Source organism: Nyctibius grandis, chromosome 13 (assembly GCF_013368605.1).
Source record: "Nyctibius grandis isolate bNycGra1 chromosome 13, bNycGra1.pri, whole genome shotgun sequence".
NCBI lineage: Eukaryota > Metazoa > Chordata > Aves > Nyctibiiformes > Nyctibiidae > Nyctibius > Nyctibius grandis.
The window spans coordinates 7,827,952-7,854,557 of record NC_090670.1 but is presented as its reverse complement, the minus strand read 5'-3'; the positions used below and the strand labels follow the sequence as shown (position 1 = coordinate 7,854,557).

The 26,606-nt window shown below is 47.9% G+C and overlaps 3 protein-coding genes across 6 annotated transcripts in view; 2 read left to right on the top strand and 1 right to left on the bottom strand.

Moving 5' to 3' along the window:
• The window catches only part of LOC137669695 (integrator complex subunit 6-like), a 42,570-nt gene extending 36,813 nt beyond the window's left edge, over positions 1-5,757 (top strand). For 2 of the 4 annotated variants that reach the window (XM_068411948.1, XM_068411949.1), the window contains 5 exons: positions 355-497; positions 860-1,091; positions 1,931-2,323; positions 4,224-4,317; positions 4,745-5,757. In XM_068411948.1, the coding sequence (XP_068268049.1) occupies positions 355-497; positions 860-1,091; positions 1,931-2,323; positions 4,224-4,317; positions 4,745-4,844 (962 nt within the window). In that variant the 3' untranslated portion in view covers positions 4,845-5,757. The remainder of the gene's footprint in view (positions 1-354; positions 498-859; positions 1,092-1,930; positions 2,324-4,223; positions 4,318-4,744) is intronic. The other 2 variants (XR_011049159.1, XR_011049158.1) reach the window with 2 other exon arrangements.
• A 10,104-nt stretch (positions 5,758-15,861) lies between these two features.
• On the bottom strand, positions 15,862-20,903 carry MMGT1 (membrane magnesium transporter 1). The gene is given in 6 exon segments (XM_068411840.1): positions 15,862-18,116; positions 18,876-18,979; positions 19,913-19,965; positions 20,638-20,740; positions 20,743-20,792; positions 20,795-20,903. Coding segments are annotated over 6 exon segments (582 nt in total). The 3' UTR covers positions 15,862-17,953.
• Positions 20,904-22,119: 1,216 nt separating this feature from the next.
• Positions 22,120-26,606, top strand: part of SLC9A6 (solute carrier family 9 member A6) — a 30,564-nt gene continuing 26,077 nt past the window's right edge. The window contains exon 1 of the mRNA XM_068411839.1: positions 22,120-22,393. Within this exon, the coding sequence (XP_068267940.1) occupies positions 22,135-22,393 (259 nt within the window). The 5' untranslated portion in view covers positions 22,120-22,134. The remainder of the gene's footprint in view (positions 22,394-26,606) is intronic.

The following is a 26,606-nucleotide window of genomic DNA, read 5'->3' as shown; positions in this document are numbered from 1 at the left end:
TTACTGTACTATAAGTAGACAAGTAGTCAGTAGACATGATTTTTTTATAGTGATGGTGGTTTAAAGCAGAGAGGGGCTTACGTTGTTTTACCCTTGTTAGGTGCTGGTGGTCTAAAGATGCAGTTGGTAGCATAGAGATTAAACTTGCTTATTTTTCATTCTTGTTCTGCCAATTAAGCTCAACTCTTGCCAGGCTTATTTCCAAAATTGTAGTCTTCAGATCTTCTTCTGTAGTGGAAAAAAAAAATAGCAGTTTCTAGTTTTTAAATGCTAACACTTGCAATTCAAGTGTGTGAAGTTTGTATTGCCTTAGTTTTAAGGTAGACTAAATTAAGATCTCTTGTTCCGTTGCAGACTGCCTTCATAGTGTTCCTGTTGCTCAAATGGGAAATTACCAGGAATACCTGAAAATGATGCCTTCACCCCTTCGGGAGATTGACCCAGACCAACCAAAAAGACTTCATACATTTGGCAATCCATTTAAACAGGATAAGAAGGTAGGAGGAGCCACGTTACCTGCTGTTCTTTGTATTTAATGTGGCTTGAAATAATTTGTGAGTAGAATTTCTCTCCAACAACTGCAGTATGTTGCTAAGCAGTGTAGCTCTTCTGTCATGTGCGGAAAGGAGTGGTGTCTTTCACGTGGTCCAAGAGAAATGTGTGAAGAATTATGCTGAGTAATGGAATGGCACTGGCCTGTCCCTAGTTACAGTGTACATGAGGTATCTCTGTGCTGAAAGCTGTAAAGTGTTTTGAAAGCCACCTAAATTTTAACATAGAGGGACTTACTCCATCAATGAATTGATGAAACAATTTCTGGTTTGTACTGTTTTTAAAAATAATTTTTTTTTCTTTTCAGGGTATGATGATAGACGAAGCAGATGAATTTGTTGCTGGCCCTCAAAATAAGATTAAGCGTCCTGGAGAGCCCAATACTCCAGCATCTCTAAAGAGAAGGCGTAGCATGTCACCACTGTTGAGACGGCCACAGTCACCACCCGTTGTAACGAATCACGTTGGTGGGAAAGGGCCACCATCTGCTTCTGGATCCCCATCGTATCTGAACCTCAAAGGTGTCCCAGCAAGTAAAGGTACCTTGAGTTGAACAGCAGCCTGTGTGGTCACAAGTGGGAATACCTGTGTGTGGAAAAAAAAACCAAAACCAACCAAACCAAACAAAACAAAACAAAAAAAACCCAAAAAAACAAACAAACAAACAAACAAAACCAGAAAACCAAAACCAAGCAAAAAAACCCCCAAAACCAACTCCAAAAAACCCCCCCGAAAACCCCAAAAAAAGCTCTCTGTGTACTGAGTTGATTCAGAAGGGGGTGTATCAGCATGTTTGTATGCTTTAGTGTTAATTAGGAACATTCTTTTGTTGGCCTAGATAAACAGGCTGCTGCTATAGCTAATGAAGTCTAGAATGAAAAAATAATTTTGATGAACTGTTTTTAAAATAAAAAATACAGAAACCCTTTCGCCAAGATGGTTTGGAGGTAGCAAAGATTTCAGATCAGCTTTTAGTTCTCATTTGTGTATTCTGTGATGGGGAAGGAAAGTTAAAATATGGTTACGTTTTCATTTCCCACAAATACTGATTTTCATGCCCACCTGTTGCAGCAGATGGAGTCAGAAGAAAACTCTGTTAGCTGGAATTGGGGGAAGGAAGGAGAACATTAGTTTACTTATAAGTCTTAACACTGCAATAGGAGTACAGAAAATGGTGACTTCATGATACAAGATGGTAACAATCCAAAGGGAAGTATTCCTTGGTCACATCAAAGGTTGAATAAAAGTATTGGAGAGTTGTTCAGCACTGTCAGGTCACTACATGGTACTTAAACAAGAAAGGATATAGAACTATTTCCTTTCATTTTTTTTGATACTGCAGTTATGCACTAGTAAGGTACATATTTTTAATTTGTAGATACCAATAACAGTATTGTCCAAGATGGCAATGGAGAGAAGAAAGCAGAATATTGTCAGTCACTGGAAAAGCAAATTGATGGCTTACCTGTGCAAATGGCTCCTTCGGTTCCAGTTGCTATGGGAGAGGATGAAATGTTACCCAATGACTTAGACTCTCTACCTGTTGAATTCAATTGTTTAAGTGAAGATGGATTGGATCATAAACCTGGTACCAACGCGCTTGTTCGAGGGCCTCTAAATTACAGTGTGGCTGGAGATGACCAAAAACGGGTGACGGAGTCTACTTCCGAATCTGTGCCAAATTCATTTAAAATAACACCTATGATGCTGGAGGGGAGCAATGCTGATATCAAAATTAAAGTGATGAAAGAGGTTCGCAAACCTGGAAGAAGTAAGTTGTTGGTTTTTTTTTTTTAATTAGTATATTATACATGATGCTAGAGAGGAGACTTTTCCTTGAAATAAGGAGCTATTTTCCATATACCTACAACTTTAGATTTTAAATAATTTGTGATTGCTTGCATGTGAGCGATGGAGAGACAAAAAAGGAAGAAAGTTCTTACATGCTGGGCAGGTGAGTTGAAGTTTAGACAGCAGTGTTTGGGAAGTTGAGTACCAAGTGACCTTGTTTGCTCTTGAAGACAGGTTCACTGCTATAAGAGAGACCCTGTGAAAGCACCTCTCAGAGGTTTTGTTTTTGTAGCTCTACGAAGGTGTTACCAATGATCTAATGATACTAGATAGACTTTGCATTATGCTGCACTGCTCCTTGCATATGCGTAGTGTACTTTGTTGCTTTGTGTCTGTCAAAACTTCCTTTGGAGGGCAAAGACATCTGTAGCTACAAGGGTGCATTGGAATATGTTTGAAAGGGAATTTTAACAGTTAATTGCAAAGTGATGTGTTTTTGTTTTGCGAGATAGTGTAATTAGTGATGGAACACTGTTGTAAATCAACTCTTTAAGAACTGAAGACTAAAAATTACTTTCTTCTTTTTTCCTATAAGGTTTGATAACCTGTTATGAGGAAAAGTAACTTGCCTCTTCAGCTTTTTTTACATGTTTTGCCTATACTTGTATACAGGATCAAAACCAAAACACTAACCTGAAACTCCAGCTAATGTATATGCTGTTGGATTTGCCATGGGCATAATCTTTCCATTTTTTCTTAAATGGGAGTCGTCCCTTATGTGGTCTGTGTCTGAGTGAATTATTTCTACAAATTGAACTACTGAATAGTTTTCTAATAGATTGTCAAGTGCCAGTTATTAGTATAACAGAGTATTCTTAACTCTTTTGTTTTTCTGATCTTGCGTTGCTTTCCCAAAACTTAGTATTTTGTTGAGGCATATAATCGTTGCGGCAGACTGAGGATGTTGAGAGGTGAAGCCATTTTTATGCTGCATCTGTATTTTATTTTTAATATGTTATAAAACTTCCTACTTGTGTATGTCTTTGCTGCCTGTTTTGCAAAGGGGGCTCATCTAATCTTATACCAAATTCATGTCTAGTAAATGGTCACGTAGAGCTCTATAGTACTATGTTCAGTATGAGTCACTGTCTTGCTGCAGAGTTCAGGCAGTCATCAAAGAAAGAGCTAAATAGTAGTGGATTAAATATGTACATACATTCACAGTTCTGACCATATATCCTCTCTGTGCCTGCTGCATCATTCTGAGCAGGCTCTTAGTCACAGCACCATAAATATCTTCATGCGGGGTTCAACTATGGAAAATATTGAAACAATGCTATTTTTTGTTTCTAATTTAATGTGCCCGGTTCATTCTTTTGCAGTGGGTATATTTACTGTGTACCATTAAGATAGTCATATTAATTGTGCTCACACTAAGCATTGATAATTTGCCTTTCTAAGAGAACTAGTCCTAACTTCTGCTTTCAGAAATGACAGCTCTAGGTTAAAACAGAGCTTGGTGTCCCTACATGAATATTAACTGCTAATGATGGCACTGTGTTCATGGAGATATGAGGCTTTTCTACCTAGCCTGTATTTTCTGAGGACAGCTTTTTCTATCTGCTGCTCTTAAAGAGAACCTAATTCTTTGGTGCCATGTTTGAATACCAGATCATCAGTATCACTTCAAATTATTGGTATCACCATCTTTCTGTGCATAAAGCTAATGCAGGCTTTATTCTTGCCTTACATGTATTACCCTACACAGAAGTGTGAAACTCTGGGCTTCGTTTTTTCTTTTGGCTGTCAAGCTTTGTTGAAAATGCATTTGCAAGATTTATTTTTAATATATGATTGTATTTTTATCTTTTTTTTTTTAGATTATGAAAAAATTTTCTCTCTTCTTGAGGAGGTGCAAGGACCGATGGAAATTCAGAAGTATTTCATTGAATTTGCTATCAAGGAAGCAGCAAGGTTTGTATAGATATAAATGACTCAGTCATAAATTAAATGTTAATTTAGATCATGATAGTAAATCATAAACTTTTTCAGTACTAGTATTTTCTGTTTACATTTTTGGCATATTTCAGTTATGATAGTTGGCTTAGTGGTCAAACTACCATTATATTTTTATGGAGTAAATGGTCTTTACTTAAAATTTAAATGTGAAATAGAGACGAGTCGTTATTGAAGACCAATTAAGAATTTTGGGTGGGTTGGGGAAGGGTGGCTGTATCAAATTAAATTTTCTGGCCATTCTAATGCCAGAAATAAAGCAAGCTCTTCCGTACTGGAAACAGAGAGCCTCTGGTAATATGACTTGTCATGGATGAATGGTCTTGAGTTGTTCAACCGTATTCTTGGAAGAAAAAAATTAAATTTATCTCCCTCTCTTCCTTAGGTTTAAAAAACGAGTCTTAATACAACACTTAGAGAGAATACTAGAGGAAGTAGAGTTCAACAGCCTACCCAACAGAGTTAATCATGTCAACAGTAGATAATGTACCAGCCAGACGAATACGGACCAGGAATGAGTTTGCTGTGCCGCAGAAGAGTGGAAGAGGATGTAGCTGCTGCCCTCACCATCTTGGCAGTCAAGTGATTTTACCGTCACAGTCTGAGAAGAAGCAGTGGAGCTTTAACTTTAAGAACCTCTATCGGCAGAAGCTGGGCTATAACCTTAAGGATTTGCTATGAAAGGTGTGGCTTTTTTCCTGTGGAGGGTGCTATTTGCTCAACAGGCTGAAGAAAATAACCATTGCTGCCCCTCCTGCAGGTGATGAGAATTTACTCATTTGAACGCTGTCATTAGACATTTTACGTGCTATAGGCAGCAGGTTGCACTAAAATGGGGCACTGTCAAATGCACGCACTGTCTGCATCGTGGAGAGAGCCCGTGTGTTCCCAAAAAAAACCCTCCCAGAAACACCTGCACTGGTAAAATTGCATGTTGCCACCACAGAGACAAGGGTCTTGTTCCCAAGAACTGCTAGCCATGCCTTTAAACTTGAGATTCAGTGTAGATTGAGAGTAAAGAAACTGCTATTGTGTTAATGAAAGCTAAAGACAGCCCTGTGACTGTTACCACCCGATGGTCACTAAACAATCTACCTCAGACTCTCTTCTGTTTTGTCTGCAGACATTATGAAAGTGCACCTGAGGCTTCCCAGGTCCCCGACTTCAGTTCTCTTTCATCCTGTGAGGAGGACGGAGATTCTTCAGGTGGCCTTGGCACACGCTGTGCTTTGGAAGCACTAAAAGGAAACGCTTTTAAAAACGTGTATTTTAATGTTCATACAAAAGAGATTATTTTGAACAGTATTGTTACCAGATCACTAATTTGATATTTTAACTGTATAAATTTTTTGGAACATATGTATATATAAAATAAACCATTTTATTAATTTTTAATAAGTGCTAATCTGAGGAGTCTGTAGCGGGCAGCAGTGAGTTCCTCCAATTGTCTGTTACCAGCAGACTGCTAATGTTTTTGTAAAACCAGTGAGTAGCTTAACTTATACTGCAGCTGAACCTGATCTGCACAGCTTGCAGTGATAGTTGCAGAGTGTATTTGTACCCTGGAGCACCTGCCCCATCACTCAGCTCAGCCTGCGTTGGGTGCATGTTTTTACTCAGTATTAAAGGCACTAAGTTCCAATTTACCAAACCCTTGGTTACCTGAGCTGGTATCCTCTCCTCCGTTCCTCTTACTGTTTTGGCCAAAGGTAATTTTGTATCTCACAGAACATACAGAGAAGACTGAAGCACCTGCATGTAATTCTTTTTTTTTTTTTTTTTCCTTTAAAGCAGTACCAATAATGTGCCAGCAGTAAGCGGCTCTTCTGATAATTGTATGTTTTCAGTTCACGCATAACATCCTCTGATCCTCTAACAGCTTTCTTTTAAAGACAGGTTGAAGTTGTGCTGATGTTAACTAGCTCTTTACCTTGTACTGCAAATATCCTAGGGATTCTGGTTGACTAGCCAGTGCATGAGAGGCAGGGAAACAGATTTTAGCTGGTGAGCCTGCACTTCTCTGTTCCTACTGATATTTTTAGTACTAGCCAGCCTGTGAGACATCTTTTCATCCGCTCTGAAGCAGTGGCCTTGTCTCTCTGGAAGATGCAGTTTGACCGTTGGAATTACACCAGTGAAATTCAAGAAGGAAATAAAATCCAGCAACAGCAAATCTCTGTCACGGTGTTATATGAATGAAGTGACACAGGGAGAGGCGTTACTATAAATGTGTCCTAATTCTTCTCTTGGGAGTAACTTTTATTCATCTGTACAGTTGGACGTTCTTTAAAAAACACAGAAATACCTTAGAATGGTACAGAGGGGGATTGACTCCTTCAAAATCGTTACGTGGAAGCTGTGTGTCACCATGATAGACCTCCCATGCTTAATGTTGGACTCTTAAAAGGGAATTTATTTACAGGTCAGATATAGATACAGTGTGAATACCTTGTTGTAAAATGGCCTGGTTGCATGCATGAAGTTGCATGTAATATGCTATTTTTGAAGTAGTAGGTGGTAAGAGGAGACGGCTCTCTTCTGTCTAGTTAACAATTATTTAATTTTCTTTCCTGTTCCAGAGACACTTGATCATAATGGGTTTGAGCAGGGGCTGAGTTTTTAACTAGTGACCTTGTTAGTATGTAAACCTGCCTGTTTGATGTGATGCAGTTGGCTGCCAAATTAGCTAGAGGAAGCTGGTGACTTTCATTCACTTGCTTTGGAATCTTATACTTCAGAAAATGCACAGAAACGACAAATAGTCTATTCAAGTTCAAGTGGTGAGAATTTTCCTTTAACCTCACCATTATTTTATCCGAATAAATTGAATTTGGATCAGAAACTTATAGTGGACTGGGCATGAATCTTCATAAGAAGGAAGGAAGATGTACTGTCCTCACAGGTTGTGTCAGTGAAGAGATGAAGAAAAAGGAGCAACAGTAATCTGTCTAAGAGTGCGCACAGCCCTGCGTCCCAGGCGAAGCACAAAATGAACATTGCTGTAAATGCTCCATGACCATGTTAAGGAGAATATTAACGGGGATAACTGGTCGTAAGACAAACAGCCGTGCTGGATGTGGGTGGAACATGCATCGGACAGATACAGCCCCAAGCTCCGAATGGCACGCTTACCAGGACAGCCAGGAGAGGTTACGCTAGAGTCAGGCTTTGCCTTTTCTGGGTAGAGACCGTGACCCCAGGAGCAACAGCTGTGTGACAGATGAGCCTCTGTGCAACAGGAGTGTTCCTCAGCAAGGGCTCAGGAGGCTGCACAGGTCCACAGATACACATGGATGTGTGGAAGGAATCTGGAAAGCTGTATGTGCTTTGCTCAAACTTGCATTTTTGAGCCCTTATCTAAGGTTGAAATAATGTGGCACAGTTAAATTGCAATGTTAGGAAGTGGGGAAGAATAATGTGTCTCGCTGTGTTTCCTATAAGGAGCGTTGTTTAACAATCTGAATTAACAAATTACGGGCTTATCTTCCTGCCATGGGTCAGAAGGGCTGTGTGGTACTTTGGAGTCCAGATACCTGTACGTATTCTGGTTCTTCTGTTCCCTGACCCTCTCTTATTTAGGCATCCGCATTGCTCATTATCTTTATTTTTCCCTTGTAAACACCAAGGAATTTTCCTCTTAAGATGAGCCCATAGCCATGCAGCTCCCCATCCAGTCGCTGATGTCTGTTAGGTGCCGCTGTTGCCAATTTGTGTGCGCTGTGCGTTTGTGATCGGCAAGTGTATTCTTGCCCATGCTTAACCAGCATCAAGAAACAATTGTCATCTTCCAATATAGAAGCCACAGAGGCTGTTGCTGCGCTCTGCTTGATTTTGCAGTGGTCAAGCAATTGTATAACTCCTTTTACAGGAAAACGTACCAAAAAAAAAAAAGCCAAACCCCTATTTTTTTTCTGTTTTTCTTCTGGTAATTTTCTCCAGGTTCTGCCTCTAAACTGGCTGGCTGAAATGGCAGCAGTGTAGGGTATTTAGTTTGTTTCCTTTTGTTCTGTTCTTTAATATCTACTAAGAAACTTCTGATGTAAAAATATGAGTGGAAATGCATTGGCTAACAGAAAAAATCTATTTAAAAAAACCTATAAAACTAAATATAATGTCTCATACCAGCAACATGGCAACATCACACCTTTAGCAAATGGACTCTAGAGCGCTTGTCTTGAAGAATATACAACCTAGTTAAGCTGAGAACAAGGCCAAAGACGCTTCAGATCTGGCAGAAACGAGGTTTGGCAGAGATCTGAAGGAAGGATGTTAGTCACTGGATTTAAAAGGAGCTGCTGCTTTCAGGTCTGCAAAAACAAGCTGAAATCTGTCTTAAGTGGAAAAGGAAGAAACTAGAGAAGAACAATGCCTTGGGTTTTAACAAAAATCTTGTGGCCTGCAGGAATTGTGAAGCTGTGCTTTTAAATCTGAATCTTGTGATCAGTTTTTGACTGCCTTATATTGTCTGTCACTTCAGGGAGGGAAGACTAAACCAAAAAAGGCTGGACCTGTCTGATTTTCGCCATTCCAGTTCAGCTGCAACCTGGTGTGTTGTTTCATCCTTGAAAGCAGACTGTTGGCTTGGCTTTAGCGTTGGTGTTTTTCTGTTCCCGTTCTGCGTTCACAGTGTTTTCGACTGTCTCTTGGTAGTGGCGAAAAGAGCGTGGCAGTTTTGCAGGAACCCTGTTGTCCATCGAGCAGGGAGCGTGGGTAGAGGCTATGGGTAGAGTTGGTGGGAAAAGCAGCCGCTGCTTGCATGCTGTGAAAGCTGGTTCAGCTTCATCTGTTCAACTTCAGAGCCTTCATTTTAAAAGTGAGATGTTTCTCAGGGCTGGGAGTGCAAATCTGGTAACTTCAGCAGCAGAGTTCAGAAGAATGTGCCAAGGAAGAAGTTAAACTGTCGGTACAGCCTTGTGCTAAACTCACCAGAGGGTATTTTCATGTGCAGTGGCAGAACGTAGCGGTGCATGCCTTCCCGGAGTCGGCAGCCACGTGGGTTTGCCAGGACTGGTGACTGCTGATACCACGTAAAGAAAACCACCCTTTACCATCAGCTGGGAAGCTGTTGAAGAAGCTGCATTTCATAAGATTCTGAGCTTGTGCTGAAGCTCTTAAACAATTTATGGTGAAGTCCAAAAGAATAGTTTGGCCTGGGAAAGGCAGTGGAATGGAAACTCCTGATCAGATTTTTGCTGGAGATTTATTTGGTTTCTTTTGAGAGTTTGGGGAAGTTTCATCTCTACATCTGCAGTGGGAATTTCACAGCTATTTTCTACTCCTGGAGCAGCTCCAATAGCAGTGGAAGTAACCGGGTCCTTGGCATGTATATATGCTTGCTGTCAACTCCATCACTGTCGCTCCTCTAATGCAAGCAGTCTTGCATAATGTCCCTTAAAATACTGGCACCTCTGGCAATTTGCTGTATCCCAATGCTCCACTCACCGCTGTTGAGCAGCTGGTAGGAGGGATGGAAAGCTATTTGCGAAACATCCTCATGGTGTGTCCCCATTTGTAAAACACAGCCTCGCAGGGCAGTGAAATGGGAGGAGAGGTTTATAAAGCATTTCGATAGAAGAGCAAAGCTGTATTTGCGCGGTCAGTCTGTTTCTTGTCACTTACTCCAAAGTACGTGCATGTTTTAATGTTACATTTTATTTGTAAATATTTAATACATAGAATATATCAAAGAGAGGTTTAGCCTTTTGTAAAGGATGGAGTTGGAGGATGGAAGGACAGGTCTTGCAGCTGTGACCCGTCTGCTTGTGCAGAGGTGGCCCTTGCAGAGAAGGATGCTGGGCTGTGCTCAGGTTTTCTGTGGGGAGGAACTCTGCTCTGGAGCCGTCCCAGGTCTTGGATATGTGACAATAGGCAACTGCCTGCTGGCAACTGGAGCTGAATTTTTGCTGGATTTGTGGAAATCCATATATTGTTTCTTGAGGTGGTGGTGACGTGAGCAGTTACTGTCTGGGCACAACTTTTAAAGCTTAGGAACCTGTCAATATAATTGGTGTTTGGTCATGGACAGTTGAAGGTGTTTTGATCAGTGTACACTGCTGTAGTAGTTGCCTGATCTCTAGGTAGTGGGTGCCTCAGGATTCAAGGGTGCTTTCCTAAGTAGGACAGAGATAAGAATGAACCCTCTTCCCCAAGACTAAAAAGTGATTTAAAAAAAAGGGCATTTTGCTGATTGCAGATGGTTATAATGCAGCTGCTCAACAGTGACATCCCAGCCATGGAAAAATAACATTGGTTCTTCGAGCTATTTTCCAGTCCATGCAGCATATTAAAATCCTTCATGCACAGCTGGCACATTTAACTTTGATTGCGTTGTTGAAGTGACTGATCTGAGAGCAGCCTGGATCCCAGTTGCTCACAGAATTCGAAAATAAGGTTGTTCCAATTCATCTGCGGTTGGTTATTTTGGAAGAGAGGCAAACTATCTTGAGTACTTTTAGGGCTGCTAATTAAAGTCTTGTGGCACTCCTCTGAGACAGTCTTTAAAGATGGATGGAGGGACTTACCCAAGGTCGTACAGTGTGTCACTAGCAAAGACGATTATAAAATCCATGCCCTAATTTGGTCTTGTACAGTGAATTATTTCCCTGGTGTTGAAAATCCCACCACAAAACAACACGCTGGCTGCTGGGCTCTTGTGCGTGTTGGTGGACTCCTCCCTGCGCTCTCTGACCTGCCAGCCTGGGTCTGGCACCCGGGGAGCGTGCGGCGGGGACAGGGCAGGATCCCCACGGCCGCTTCCACATGGAGGTGGCTGAAGTGGGTGCCTTTTGCTGGAAGTGCACTTCTGGGGCTGGAAAAAAGCGTGAGCCTTAGAGAGAGGTGGGAAGGCTGTGGTGGTACTGCCTCTTCTTTAAAGTCGAGTTCTGGCTTCTGACCTCAGCTGCTGCGGCGCCTTTTCTTTCTCAGCCATGTAAAGTGTATTTTTAAATTCCTCTGGCATCCCAGAGGGCTCCTCCCTCTGCCAACGAGAAGCAGGCAGAGTGTAGAAGCTGCTATCCAAAATGATCATTGGTGGAAAAGGAGGCGGTGGGGGACTGACGAACTCAGGAAGAGGCTGTTTTAAGTGCGTTGCGTTCAGCAAATCTTGTGCAGGAGCATTGTTAGAAAACGGGAATATGAACATGTGGCACTCGCAGTGTTGCAGCGGCAGCATTTGGCTGGAGCTGGCTGCGGTCAGGGCATGCTGGGGCTCGGCGTGCTGGCCAGAGGCGCTGGGAAGGATGCTTAGCGAGCCGCTGCTGCGGCTGTCCCTGCGGCTTGCAGCAGGTGAAACGGGGCGAGACTGACTCCGGGGAACTGGCCGTCAGCTCCCCTGAGGAAAGGCGGTTGCTGGTGAGTCACGGCCTGGGCTGTGGTGGGAAACTGTTGCTGGATTGTAGGTTGAGCAATGGCTGGTTGAGTGATGGCTCTTTCCAGAAGTTCACGCAACAGGACCCTGAGGAGGCTCTGGCCCCACGGGGCAGCTGAAAGGTGTTTTTTTGTCTGGGTTCCAGGCGGCCAAATCCCGCATTCCTGCAGGTGTAAGCAGAGCGGGCTCTCCTTCCCAGGGCCTGCCTTGCACCCTTGGGCTCAGCGTGCCCACTCTGTTGAGGCAAGAAGGGGCTGTGAAAGCAAGAAAATGAAAGGGACTGCTCTTGTTATGACAGGAAACCAGTAAGAGGTTGAAAATGCTAATGAAAGCATTGCCCCGTTCATCCCGAGGCACGGACATGTGGAGGGGGAGCTCCTCGGAAAGGTGGAAACCTGCACCAAGGCGCTGTCTGGCGGAGGCCGTCATGTGCTCAGCGCGTAGCCAGAGTCGGTGCAATGTGAGCAGGGTGTCATGGTGCTGTGCTGATGGACGTCTGCTCTGCTCCTCCTGCCCCTGCATCTGATGTGACTCACCTTCTCAGTGCTCCTGTCTTCGCTTGCACGTTAGCTGATCGCTGCTGAGCATCCCAGTGCCCTGCTCCCCAGAACGTGGCGGGGTCGAGCCTCACTTCTGGCCCTTTCAAACTCTGCAGTTACCGCTTGAGCGTGAGAAGCGAGGGCAGAGAGGAGAGCGCCTTGCAGACCTCTCCTGACTGCTGTTCACATTGTGCCAGGTGGGGACACGTCTCAGCCCATCCCGTTCAGAGGTTGTCCTCTTCTGCCAGCCCTGGCCAACCTAGGGCAGCAGCATGGCCTTACTTGCAGTAGACCTGGGTTTATTAACCAGCCCTGTTGCACCCCGTAGGACGTGTGGGTCCCTCCCACGTGAGGTGAACATCGATCTCGCTCTGCTGCTGCTTTCCCTCTGTGATCTGAGGCTGTTGAATTCAAACAAATATTGAAGTAGCAGCCAGCTTCTACTTCAAAGTGGTGGTGGTAACTCTGGCGTCGAAACGGCACCGCTGTCACCCAAGTCCCCGGGCAGAGATCTGTCTGTGATGGGCTGCAAACCAGAAGCAGCACAGTGGGCTTGGAGAAGGAGGGGGCATTATTTGGCCCCTTCTGTCCGCTCCGTGTGCTTTGTGCTGTGCTGGGGAGGTGCTGCCGTACCGTGGGGTTGCCCTTGCTGGGGGCTGAGCCCAGGCCTGCGGGTGCCTTGGAGGGCCCCGGTGATGTCCCGGGAAGCGACAGCTTCGTGTGGACGTGGGGAAGCAAGCTGCTTTGGAGCGCCTGCTGAACTGGCTCCTCCAAAGCTGCTTTTGGATGCAAGTGTCTTGTTTTGTGCGCTTCTGCGTCCGGGACAGAGGAGTAAGTGGCTGCTTCAGCATTTGCTGTGCTGGGGCAGCCTGGGGCTCGGAGGATGTCAGCACTGGCCTTGTGTGGCTGGCCCTGAACGGCTCCAAAATATACAGCAGAAATACTTTGGGGGAGGAGGGGCAATTTTTTCTTTATTTTATTTTTTTAAAATTTTTGAATCCTAGGTGAAGTCCTCTGGCCAATCCCCGGGAAACTGGTTCAGCCAGCACCGGTACGGGCAGGGAGGGCACCGCCGGTGCCGGGTACTCTGCCTGCCAGCAAGGGTTACACGGGGGCTGCGAACTGGGAGTGAATAGTTGCGTCTATCCGTGGGGGGGTCTGTGGGTTCCCTGGGACCACTAGCATAGGATGAACCATTGGTTTGATAATCCTAATGTCGCCTTTTAAGATTTTCTTTTTTTCTTTCCCCCTTTGCTTTGAAAAGGGCCTGGTAAGCCGTGACACGGCACGGCCGGGACCCCTGCCAAAGAGCCCTGGGGCTTGTGTTCCTGCTTGTGCTGCCAGGCTCCCGGCTGCCTCGCTGCTCCGTGAACTCCCATTTGCCTTTCTTGGCTGGAAAAAGGATTAAGTTAGCAGGACAGGAAAATTAATTAGCTGCCATTTTAAGTATGTAGCTTTTTGTTGCAGTCCAAAGTGTTTTGAAATGACATGGTATCACTGAGACCAACGTGGGGCTGATTAAAAGGCTCTTACCTGCCGGAATACCAGATTTATTTCCGCCCTGGTTCTCCCCCAGGTGATTACGGCTTCAAGGTGAACCTCAAGGCCAAACCAAAGGAGTGTTTGGCCTTCGCTGCTAGTGCCGGATGTGGAAAGCTGGTACCAAAGTTTTTTCTGCTTGTTTAACATCCAAAATAGCCTTTCTTCGCCCTTCCCCTCCACACAGGCATCGGCGGGGACAGTGCGCAACTGCACAGCGAGCTGCAGCTTCCCTGCCCCACTGAGGCTGGGGGAGTGGGGGACAGGGGGGCTTCCCACCGGGAGTTCAGGGGTGCAGCCCCTGGATGCTGCAGGGCAAGCCTCAGCCTTTCCGAATTGGGTGGAAAGTTGCTGCCTTTTTGGTGCAGGTGACCCCCAAAAAAGGAGCAGAAATGGTGCCACTCTTGAGGGTGGGGGAGGCTGCGTCTAGCTGGAGGATGTCCCCATAGCTGACGTCCTCACTGAAGGTGTTGGAGACAGAGCAGCTCTGCTGCAGCGTGGTGAAGGGCGAGGGAACCCAGAGCATGGGAAGCGAGTGATGAGGAAGCCAAAAATAATTTTAGAGTTAGAAACTAATTGCCATTCCCTGCTTTCTCCAGGGCGGGGGCTGCGTTGGTGCCCCAGAGCACCGGGAAGGGGCCGTTTGCCACCAGCTTTCCTGAGAAAGCTTTAATCCAGCGCTGGGCAGCAGTGGGGAGCGGGCACCCTGGCCTCACTCTTTATGAGCAGCACTAACGGGTCTCACAGCTGCACTTTGCTTTCCTGCACGGCAGCAATGGCTCCAGCCCGCTCCGTCCCTGCCGACGCGGGGAGGGGAAGCACAAAGCTCCTCTGCAGCTGTCAGATGTGCGTGATCAGGAGTTATTTTCACAAGCGATGCCATGGTTCAGCCCTTGCTGAACTCTAGGAGAAGAAATTTCTGCCAGCTGCGCTTCCACCCCAGCCGCTGATACGGAAAGAGCAGTGACAGAGAATGATCTCTGACACAAACCGCGGTCCTGTCCCCTCACCTTGTGAGGGTCTAAACGCCTCCTGCCCTCCTTAGCTTTTAACAAACAAAAATTCCCCACTGAGCTCTCACTGGCTAGTGAGGAAGAGTAGAAAAAAAACCAGCAAAAGTAACAGAGATTAAACCTGCTACTCCAGCAACGAATGCCAATTACCAGTGCTTTTTTTTTTTTTTTTTAAGTATTTAATGCATTAGAAACATCATGTCCTGTAGCCAAAGCAATTCAAGGCATGATGGCAGTAAATGCGCACTGGGCGAGGCTGGAAACTCTTCCTCTTTGGTTTAATCCAAGAAGCTCTTGGCACAACTTTTGTTTTCCTTTTGAAGAAGGGAAGCTCGTCTGCGATGCCTGCATGGTGCAAGGTAAGCACAAGGTACCTTTGGGAGCTGGTTAAGGTGCCCCTTCGTTAAAACACTGATTATTGGGTTTTTTACACCCTCATATTCAGGCAGTAAGCAAAGGGTGAGCCTGCTGCTCTCTCTGGTGCAATCGCGATGGATGCTGTAGTTAAGCAAACTCCTCTAGTTCTTTGCTAACTTTTCAGCCTCCACCAACGGAAAAGCAGAACAGGGAGTGAGAAGTGATCTTGCTCAAGTCCGAGATTTTAACTCTCCCCAGCCCTGTGAGTAGGCTGAGCGTTTCCCCCAGCAACTCTTGCAATACCAGACCTTGCAGGAGCCTGTCCCGTGGGTTGGCGGGGGATTAGCACACAGGAGAAAAGCCTTTACTATAGTTACATGGCAGACAGAAAATACATTAGCTCTGCCAGATATGTTGCCTAGGAATGTCAAAGCCAGGCAGATCCCCAGGCTGGTAACATTTCCCTCCTAAACATTTAGTTTAGCTACTTGTAGCATGCTATTTTGACCCCCCCCTCCCAATCTTACCCTGTAGTAATGAGCACCAGGCCAGGCACGCACTTTCACACAGAGCTGATGTAATTAAGGCAATCACTTCTTGTCAATGCTAGGCAGTCACTTTGAAATAATCATCAGCAGGGATTTGCTGCAGCAGGCTCCAGGATGGTCAGAAATAAACTCCCAAACGCTTTTAAGGATATCAATTTTTATTGGACATTGCGAAATAAGAAAAAATAATTTGTACAGCTTTGTGATATAACCTTTGCTGCTGAAGAATAAGGCTACTTGTCACGAGAAGAGACCTGATGCAGCCAACATCGTGTTCCTAGCAGGACCCGCTCTGAGAAGCGGATGATGTTCTCCGCTCACCCTGTCCCACAGCAGCACCGTCCACCTCGGGCAGGTCCACGTAGCCTTACAGTAGCACAAACGGGGCTTCTTAGACATTAAGGGTGAGCAGCCCTGCTCTAAGAGACCCTCTGCAAACAGCTCACTGCCACCCACCGCTGCACTATCAGTCTGGTGCAGCAGTTACCGACCTTCTGCCTTGCTTCACTCTCCCTCCACTAATTCTCTTTCCTCTGTGCCTCACAAGGTCACCTGGCCGACGTTCAGCTCTTCCCTCCATGCAGCGGCTGCCACACAGCAGCCCTCTTCCCCAAGGAAACAGCTTTGTCCGCAATAGAGAGCTGACCTGATGATACTTAATATTTTTGAGGCCTTTGGTGACAGCAGCTGGCAGGAGCTGATCTGTGACACCAGCTAGGGGGGAACCAGGATGCTTTAGGAAGTAATCCGGCAGCTCAGGCGCTTTCAGCTGGCAGAATAACCCTTTCTAACCAAACCCAGATGCTTAAGAGTGATTGTAGAGCAGCAGCTACAGATATTGCTCTAGCACTGGGACACCCACTCCATAGGACGGGCAGAGCTAGAAAAAGAGGCTTCGATTTACACAGTATTTTTGCTAAGCTTTTTGCCTTTGACAGTTCTTAACAGTTTAAAAAAAAAAACAGATGCTACAACAAAAGGCTGAGTTTCCGCGGCAGCAGTGAGACATCCTCAGACTAGGCAAAATTCTAGTTGGCCCCATCAGTATCTTGAACTACCATCCCTTTGCTACGTCAGGTAGCTGAAATGCCAGACCAAGAGAAATTTTAGCATTTGATTCAGCCCCCAAGGGGAGATGAGAATTTAGATGTCAGTAAAAGTTAAGGACTGTATCATCTGTCTTAATACATGAACTCAAGACAGTAATCTTAAATCAACGAAGGACTCAGCTGGAAAAAAGAAATCAAACTGAGAGGCTCTGTCAGCAGAAAAGGGGGTAGTTGTACAAAGACTGGTTGCTTACCTGTACTGTACTAGTGCCAGCAAACAGACCTGGCTGCTGGACCCTACCGCTGGACCACTGATAGCATGGAAATTTCTTACTTAAATACTTCTCACAGAAGATTATTTGGGACCTTGCAGTTGGTACCAACACACCATTCAGCCATCTGATGAACATTCCCGTATTCGCAACCAAAGAGAACATAAATACAGCGGGTAAACAAGCTGAGCATGGTAGATCATCGACCTGATCAGACGTGAGCTGCCTCCCCCACACAGGCACCAAATGTGCGGCCACATCCCAGGCAACTTGGGGCAACATACAACAGGTGACATTTAAAGGAAGGAGGGCAACAAGGAAATAATGTGATTATTTAAACGAAGGAGGGCAACAAGGAAATTAACATAAAAAAAAAAAAATAACCCTTCACACAACTATGCTTCAGCAACCTTTTTGACTTCCCGTGCCTACACCATGCAGGTCTCCCAGGCGTTCTAGGAACAGGAGATGCTGCCCCTTTTTCTGCTGTTAAGTGGTGCAGTGCACACAGTATTTCTGAAGGAGTTCCATAAACTGTAGTGCAAGCAAACTGAGAAAATAAATAGCACTCGAACATTCCCTCTTGTCAAAGAACATTAATTGCAGTAAAAACTAGCTTGCTTTTTGTTTTAACTGAAGTTAAGTCAGCTGCAACTTGGTTTAATATATGAAAATTTGAAGATGTGTTTCACAGCATAACTGTAGAATAATTTACACTGCATTGCCAATTCACAATTCAGTCATTTTCATTAACAGTGTACAAAGAAGGTCCTTAGTTTATATATATATATACTTTATAAAGTCTGGAAGATCAATATAAATACTGCTCCAGAAATTAAAAAAGTGTTTACATCCCCGACTTGAATATTACATCTCAGTGTCCTGGATTATTATTATAATCTGTAAAAGTCTTAGCGGCGCAGAGGTTCAAGTTTTCGAAATTTCAGTGACGAGCTGGATGACAAAGCATCTTGGTTTGAAGAAGAATTCACTGTGTCTGGGGACTGGAACAATACTCTACCACGATGATTAAATACATAAAAAGATGGATGGTTCCTTAACGTGTCAAATGTCCTTCAAAATAAATGTAAAAAGTCAACGTTAATACTGCTTTAGAACAGGGGTTTTAGAACAGTCAGTTGAGGGTATACGAAGTTTTACAGACATGGAAATACAAGTTTGAATGCAAAACTCTTGCTCACTTTAGAAGTTTCCTAAACCAAAACATAGAGGACACAAAGGGTTTTAGGTAAACACTAAGAAAGACAACAATGTCAGCCTGTTTACTTTCCATATTCCCCCATGTTTTGGGGAATGGCCAGAGCGGCTGCATCTGCCTGTGCAACTTTACATCTTTTTCAAAATCTCTATTCAAAATCCCTTATTTTCTTAAGATCTTTCAGATATCTGACATTCTGCCTTGAAAATTTCAGTGTGAGATTCGAATAATTCAGACTCTTGTAAAGAAACAAAGACAAACACAGGGTGAGCCATGCACACTGCCCCGTAGTCTGTGAGACCATCTCACGACAGCAGTTTGCGACTGCTGAGCTCTTACTTCCCACGCAGACATTTCGTTCCTCTACCAACTCTGCACAGCAGGAGTTTGGACAAGGAAAAGCAAGAAGTTTATTTAATTTGTTCTGGTTATCTAACTCTCTCTGAAATTCAAGACATTGTTGGTTTTCCCAGGTGTGACTGTTCCTCTCAGTGTTATTGTCTACCACATGCATTGAAGAAGAACCAAGCTAAAGAGTGAGCTATTTCACAGTGGTTTTTTTGCATAGAGAGTAGCAGATACAGGTGTTTCTGAAAAGAAGAAATAAAACATACTTATTTTTTAGTTCTGAAGTGGCATCCATGTCTTTAAATTCTCCTGCGATATGTACTATCCCATAGCAGGTAACTGCAAAGGCTAACAGAGTCTGAAGAACTATCTGTAACAGAGGGAAGCACAATGCAACACACACGTTACTTAATATTCTTAATATTTACCAAAAAAAATCTCATCTTTCAAACAGCATCTCTTGTGCTTTTCGTCCCAGTGACAAATACAGAGGTGGGCAATTCAACAGTAGGGAAACTGAGGCACGGGAAGATTAAATTCCCGCCCTGTTTAGCATGGCAAAACCGGGGCAGAGCTGAGAAGAGCTTTAGCTGCCTGACATCGGTCTGTGCTGCCTGAATTGAACTGATTCACACGGCTCCTCAGCGAGATCCTTAGAACAAAACACCGTGTTCTCGTGCACTTAAGGATCAAATACTCTCTTCGAGAAATGAGCTGGCTGCCAACACACACTGTGCAGCAGTGGCAGCTGCTGCTCGGTCCAAATGCCATACCTGGTTGTCATGGGTATTTGATCTCCTTACCTTTCTGATTAAGCAAAAATGGAACACATAATAATTGAAGTGGAATTTTAAAAACAAGCAAAACAAATAATTAAAAAAAATCCCTTCCTGAAGCAGGTTGTGCTGGGATCAAATGGGCAGGCAGCCACACTGGATAAACAAATGTCAGCCAACAAAAGCCAGAGGGAGGAGGATGTTTATGCTGCAAAGAAGGAGATGAATGCAAAAGCTCTCTGAGCTACGTTCAGGGAATTCCTGGACAAGATGCTTCAGGGCAGTTCTAAAGAAGGAAAGGGAGGTCTGGACTTGGGGTTTGTTCTCTGACAGATGTAACACACGCAGGAAGTTGGGATAAGAAAATACGGTTCTTTTTGGCAGAGGAAGCTCAAATGAAAGTAAAATTTAAAAACTACTTTACCCTTTATTCTTGGCTATCACATTAAAAAACCAGGCAATTCAGAGAGATTAAACTATCCACACGGTGTTAACACCTTTCAAACATTGTAAAAGCTTAAACTTACATCTATGGGCAACGTTTCATCTTCCTTTTCTGTTAATCTCATATAAGAACGATCTACAAAACAGAAACACATGCATCAAACACTCTGTAGAAGCAAATAAACAGAACAGCAATACAAAAACCCCACAAGTAGAGGGGTTTTGCTGTAGGTCTCAGACGTGTGTCAGCCCCGATCACCCCCAGGCAGCTGGGCTGCTCCTGGCCTTGCCTGGAGACCCCGCTGCCCCAGAGCACGGCTGAGCCCCGGCCCCGAGCGCCCCCCGCCACCACCCCGAGGAGGCGGATGGCTGCGGGGCAGGCAGCGGGGACGGCAGGACGCAAGGAACGAAGCCGTGATCCGGCGGCCGGCAGCCCGCCCTCCCTCCCTCCCTCCCTCCCTCCCCCGGCTGCCGCGGCGCCGGCACGGGGCGAGTCCCGCGCTCCGCCCGGTGAGTTCCCGGCGGGCGCCGGCTCCGCTCTCCCCGCAGCCCGGCCCGCAAGGGCAAGGGCTGCCCGGCCGCGGGGCTCCCCGCGGGGATGGTGGAGATGATGATGGTGGAGATGATGGTGAGATGACGATGATGATGATGATGATGGTGGTGCCGCCGCGGCCCGGCCCGGCCCCCGCCCCGGAGCTTCCCCGGCGGCCGGCCGAGGGTGACGGGGCCCGGCCGGCCTCCCCGCGCCGCAGCCCCGCCTCAGGCGGCGCCGCCGGTCCGGGCCCTCCCCCGCCGCCCGCTCACTCACGCTGCGCCGCCGAGAAGGCGGCGTGGGCCAGGGCGAAGAGGCCGAGCCCCACCAGCCCCTTCCACACCGAGGCGGCCGCCATCGTCCCCGCCGCTCGCCCTGAGCCGCCGCCAGGGGCGCCCGCCGCCCCCCGGCGCCCGCTGATGGCGTCACGGGGGGCCGGTACCAGGCCGCGCCCGAGGGGGGCGTGGCTTGCGGGGGGCCGTGGCTTTCCGCGCCAGGGGGCGCGGCCGCTCCGCCTCCTTCCCACGCGGGACCGGGGCCATTGAGAAGATCCAAAGGGTCGGGGTGGGCCCCGGGGCGGGGGGGACAGAAGCGAACCATCGGCCCCCGGGCCAGGCCGGTTCCCTCCCTGCTGAAAGCAGAGCGTGGGGCCATTCGGGGCCTGGGGAAATTCCCACTTTCTCCGTGTTTAACCTCGAAAGCTCGAGATGCAAAAAAAAATGGTGTCAAGGGACCCACAGCGCATGCAGCAACAGATGCCCCGACCCAGGGACGAGCAAGGCCCGGGGCAAAGCAAGGTAAAACCTGACCGTCCTGTGCAGCCAAACCTCCCTTCAATTGCCTCCACGCATCCTAGGTCATCCATGCCCCCAAGGCACAAAGATAAGGGGCACAGAAGCAATTCTTTGAGGGTGTTTTCTGCAAATCACCTTTAAGCTCATCACTGTGGCATTTATTGCAGCCCTTGCCCCACCGGCTGCACAAGTCCCCCCTATTTACTGGTAAACAGGGTGGAAAGTTTACCCTGATCCCACCTCAGGGCTGACTGCAGCTCACGGCACCATCCGCACGCCTCGGCACGATGTGAGTGCACCACTGCCCTCCAGGATCCCCTGCCAGCCCCAGCTTCGGGGTGCAGCGTGGGCTGCTGCTGTCCCCCCATGCGCAGGACCCCGTCTCCCCAGGAGCCTGGGACAGGGGTGGCCTGCAGCACACCCCTCCAGAGCACCCAACTGCTCCTGTGCGTGGCTGTGCAAAGCAAGGCCTGTGCAAAACTTCTTCCTTGCAGCAAGTCTGGTTTGGGCATTTTTTTTCCTCGTACCTCCTTGCACTCTGGCCACCTTCCCCCTTGCAACCCACTTTTTGCACCCTTGCAACCTGCTTTTTCCCTTGCAACCCCTTCCCTCGCATCCCTCTGCCCCTTACACCCCTGCGGTCTGACTCCCCCCATCTTTGCCAGCTCACAGTCTCCTCCACAACCAACCTTGCCTCTCGCAAACCCTTTCTCTGCTCGCTTGCAACCCCCTTTCCCCCTCACGAGCTTCCAGCCGCCGCCTTCGCACCCCCTCATCCTCGCCGCGCCCCCACCCGCTCTTCTCCTTTGCTGGCTTAAAACACAACCCCTTGTTCGCCGCCGCAAACGCACCCCCAGCCCCGCTCTCCCGCCCCAGCCCCGGCCCTATCCGGGCTTCCGGCAGCGCTGTCCCCGCCCCGCAGCGCCTGCGCCCAGCGCCGCTTCCTGCTGGCGCCGGGGCCGGGGCCGGTACCGGGGCGATGGCGGGGCCGGTGCTGGCGGCGGTGGCGGCGGGGCTGTGGGCGCGGGGGGCGGCGGGCGGGGAGGTGGTGGCGGCGCGTCCCGGGGCGCTGGAGGAGGAGATCGTATCGGAGAAGGCGGCGGAGGAGAGTCACCGGCAGGACAGCGCCAACCTGCTCGTCTTCATCCTGCTGCTCACCCTCACCATCCTCACCATCTGGCTCTTCAAGCACCGCCGCGCCCGCTTCCTCCACGAGACCGGCCTCGCCATGATCTACGGTGAGGGGCGCCGGCACCCCCACGCCCCACCCTCCCCACCCCGCCCGCCCTGCCCTGAGCACTGGGAGCCCCATCCACACCAGTCCCGGCTCTGCGCGGGGCCAACTGGAGCGCCTGGGTTGGCGCCTGGCCGCCTGCCTTCATGGCACCGCCGCAGCAGCCCACCCTTCCCTTCTTCGGTGCCTGGTGGCCCTTGCCGAGGCGCTGCGACAGGGCTCGTTTTGTGGACGTCCGCCCGGGCGCAGGGGTGTGGGGGTCCGGGGGGACACGCCGCGTCCCCTCCCAGCTGCAGGTGGATGCTCCTGTCTCGCTGGGACGGCCGGGCTGTGCGTCCCGTCCTGGCTTGCCCTGTGCTGAGCGTTATCTGGGTGTTGCTGGAGGGAGGGCTGGTTGGTTGCCAGACCCTAGATATTGAGGGCTCTCGAGGGCAGCGTTAGTCCGAAATCTCCAGCGGTGAGGAACTGGTTGGGTTTTCTCAGGTGGCCTCACAGAGCAGCTGCAGCATGGGTGAAACTGGAGGGGTCGGGGGCTACCACATGACAAGTAGCCTCGAAACCATGTCACCAAGCACCAGCAAGTCCTGCTTACCTGCTCCAGGGCTGAGAGTGGGGACTTGGGGCAGCACAGAGCAGGCTTTGCACTGGTCGGGAGCCTTGCATCCCGCATGCTGGGGCCAGAGGTTGTGTTTCCACCCTATGTTTAGAGTGCCTGAATTTCCAGAAGCTGTCCAAGAAGAGTGGAGAGGCCGTTTGGGGAGATGCTCCCACCCTTTGCCATGCTCAGGGACCTGCAGGGCCAGCAGCCTTACGTCCTGCTGCTCAGGGCCCTGAACTCTGGAGCTCCTACTTTTGGAGTTCCTCCTCCCGCTGTGAAAGGACTTCTCAGTGACATGCCCCACATGTGTTCTCACAAGAAGTGGAGTGAGGCTGTGGGTCGGGGGAGTGGGTCCGTAGCTGGTTGGATTTTAACAGTGGCCTGTGATTTACTGAGGCGATGTGGCCTCATGAAGTGGCCTGAACCACTGTATGGAGATGCCATACGTGGCTCTGCCCAGGTGATCTAGCATGACTTGGAGTTCAGCCAAAGTAGGACTGGGCGTTGTGCTGGGGGAGTGATTAACGTGGCCACGGATCCTTATCTAGACAAGATTTTTTGAATTTAGGATTGAAAAGGTGTCTTCTGCTGAGTGCTGTGGTTAGTGTCTCATCTCCGTGCTGTCCTTGCCCTTGCTGGTTCTGGGTGATGTGCGACCAAGCTTGGTCAGAGCAGCAATGTGGCCAAGTCCCCTGCCCAGCAGAAAGCTTTGCTCTGAAGGCTGTGGCTTGACCCGTTTGGGCTGTTGGCTTTTGTGCTCCTCAGTTTCAGTTAATTGGCAGTGTCCTTCCAAACGAAGGGCTGGAGACACTTGCGTCGGCCCAGAGGCACAAAATGCTGGTCTGCCTTTTCAGATTCCTGCAAGCCACCACTGAGGCTGAGGCAGGCATTGATGGCTCCTGCCAGGCAGGGGTGGTCACCTCCCCAGGACGGGAGCTGTGCTGTGGGAGCACGTGCTTCCAGCACGGAATGTCTTTCTTCTCCTGCTGCCCCAGAGCTTGCTGGCACACAGACTTTTTATTCCTTTCATGCTTTCAAACTTGCCCTTAACCTTGTTCTTCTTCTGCTGGAGTTTTCTTCGTCTTGGTCCTCCATTCTCCTTGACCCACCTGAGTGCTCCCCTTGTTCTCAGAGATGACCTGGGTCGTTTCGGTCTCCTGCCGATCCGTAAAACGCATCTTTTCTGTCTGCTCTTTTGCAGACTGTGCTTAGAGAATTGCTGGCGAAATGGGTAACGTCACCAGTCTGGTCATGCAGAAAATCCGAAGTTTTTCCCTGCTATTGAGACTTTTGGCATTTGCTTCTCAGGTCATGACAGCTGCTGTAGAAAAAGGGATGTTTAATTTTCCAAGGAGTGGTGAGATGCTGTTGTTTTACAGCAACAACTTAAAAGCTGCAGGGAGCAAAGCAGGTACCGCTTCTGCTTTGCTGGCCCCGGCCCCTGTGATGCTTTCAGCCCTGGGGAAGTCTGCTGAAAATGTGGAAGTGCTGCAGCAGGCAAGCTGCAAAACAGAGCCTGAAATCTGGGCAAGAGAAGCAATTTGTAAAAGCTTGTCTTTTTCTAATTAAAAAAAAAAAAACCAACAGCTAAATCAAAACTTTTGCGTACATCTCTTCTTGCTGAAATACACCAGTTTCCCTGGTGTCTGTGTTTTTACAGTAAGCCGTAAGCTCTTGCTCTGAGTGGATTTATATCTTACAAATCACACCATCATCTCAGAGCTGATATTCAAGAGCTGGGCACAGGCTGGAGTCATTTCATGGTGACAGACAATAGGTGTGTAGGAACCTCTAACTTCATTTGAGTGTTTAAAATGAGGCTCCCACGTCCGAGGTACTCAGCGTTTAGGATGATTAATTGAACAACCTTGTTTCAGTTCTTCTTGGGGTCTGATGGTGGATGTGGCAGGAGCTTCTCTAGAATTTTAGTTTCCTTGTTCCCACTCGACCCCTGGATTGCGTATGTCTAAATTGCTTGTTGTCAGGATGTCTTCAGTTGCTCGCTACATTTTTCTTTCCTTTTGGAAATTAATGCTCGCCTGGGGATCCTGTGTGCTTCCATAGTTGAGGAGTGCCTGAATGGTAATATATTAGTCTTCATTTAAAACCTTACCTCGGAAATGTTCAACAGCACCTAAAAAACCAAAAAGCCCATGGGCTTTTGTTCTTTTTAATGAAGTTGGGAGAAATGCAATGAAAATAATCTTTTGCACTTCGCATAAAAGAACTCAATTAATTTACCAGCTTCGCCTTTAGCTTCTCTACTCGGGCAGCTTCCTCAGTGTCAGGTTCCCTCCGCTCTGCTCCCTCCCAGGGCTTAGGTTCGTAAAACTTTCGACTGCAAAAGCGTGTCGATACTGGCAGAGCGGCTCACAGGTTGCTGCTAGGACGGCCGTTCGAGTGCCAAGAGAGTCTGAACCATTTCCTAAGAGACCTACATGGTCCCCTGGGCTTGGTCCAGGTAGCCTGAGCCCAGGACTGGGTTTGGTGTCTGAAAAAACTTGGCATCCAGGTCAAGTTTGTCCCGGGTGCCTCCAGCAAGCATTGTTAGGTGGGGAGGGTTGATTAGAGATCCACCGTTGGGATGGAGGGGCTGGTGGTGGGGTCATGTTAATGTTAGCAGAGTAATTGGCTTTAAGCGGAGCGGCAGCATGCTTTCCCTGTAAGTAACTCTGATGGTATCTCTGCGTCGGGAGCCGCTGGCGTGTTGCTGGCTGGTTCGCACACCAAGAGCTCTTTGTGCCGATGTGTATGTGCACGTGGGTGTCTTTTCCCACGCAGGTCCAGAGAGCTCTGGGAGCCTCCCAGGCAGCGTGTTACAGGGCAAGAGAAAATGCCTGATGTTTGGAGCCCCAAGCACAGCGGTCTTGGCAGATATTGTAGGTTTATACGTCCCTTTTCCCTTATCCTATTCCTGGCCAGAGTGGGAATTTGGCTGCAGCTGGCACTCGGGGCCAGGAACAGCTGCCTGGGTAAGCGAGATGGCGAGGATGAGCAGGGGTGCTATCAGATGTAGCGCTGCTTTGGGACGGGGATTAAGAGCAGAGAGGCGGGTGAGTCAGGATCCTTTCTGAATTCCCAGCAGCAATGTCTGTCCGTCCCTCCTGCCTCTCATCTCGGAGCGCTGAGCCTGGGCATTTAAAGGGATCACTGGATGGGTTTCCAGATGAGAAAACACAGGCAGCTGCTGCTACTGGAGGTTTCCGAGTCCCATGTGAAGCTCTAAGATCAACTTTTTTTTTTTTAAAAAAAGACTTTTTAAAAGCCACCCCAGGTAGCTCTGGAGGGCTGCAGAGTGCGGCGTACCTGGTGCTGCCTGCTCCGTAGGAGTGGAGGAGCAGTTGCAAGGGCAGAGGGTCAATGAGCTCTCCTGTCTGACTTTCCTCCCTTTCACTTGAATTCTCCCTGTAACTGTTTAAAGCTGTGTAATAGTCATAAGCAGATGTAGATAACCCTCTGAAGCTCGCTTTATCCCAGTGAAGAGTTTTGGTTGTCTCCCATGGTACCTCAGGGGTCATCATCTTCCAGGTGAAAGGAAACCTGGGTGTTCTGTGCCGGTGCTGTGGTGCCATGCACCTCTCCGCCACATGCTCATGTAAATAGGTGCTGTGACATCTCA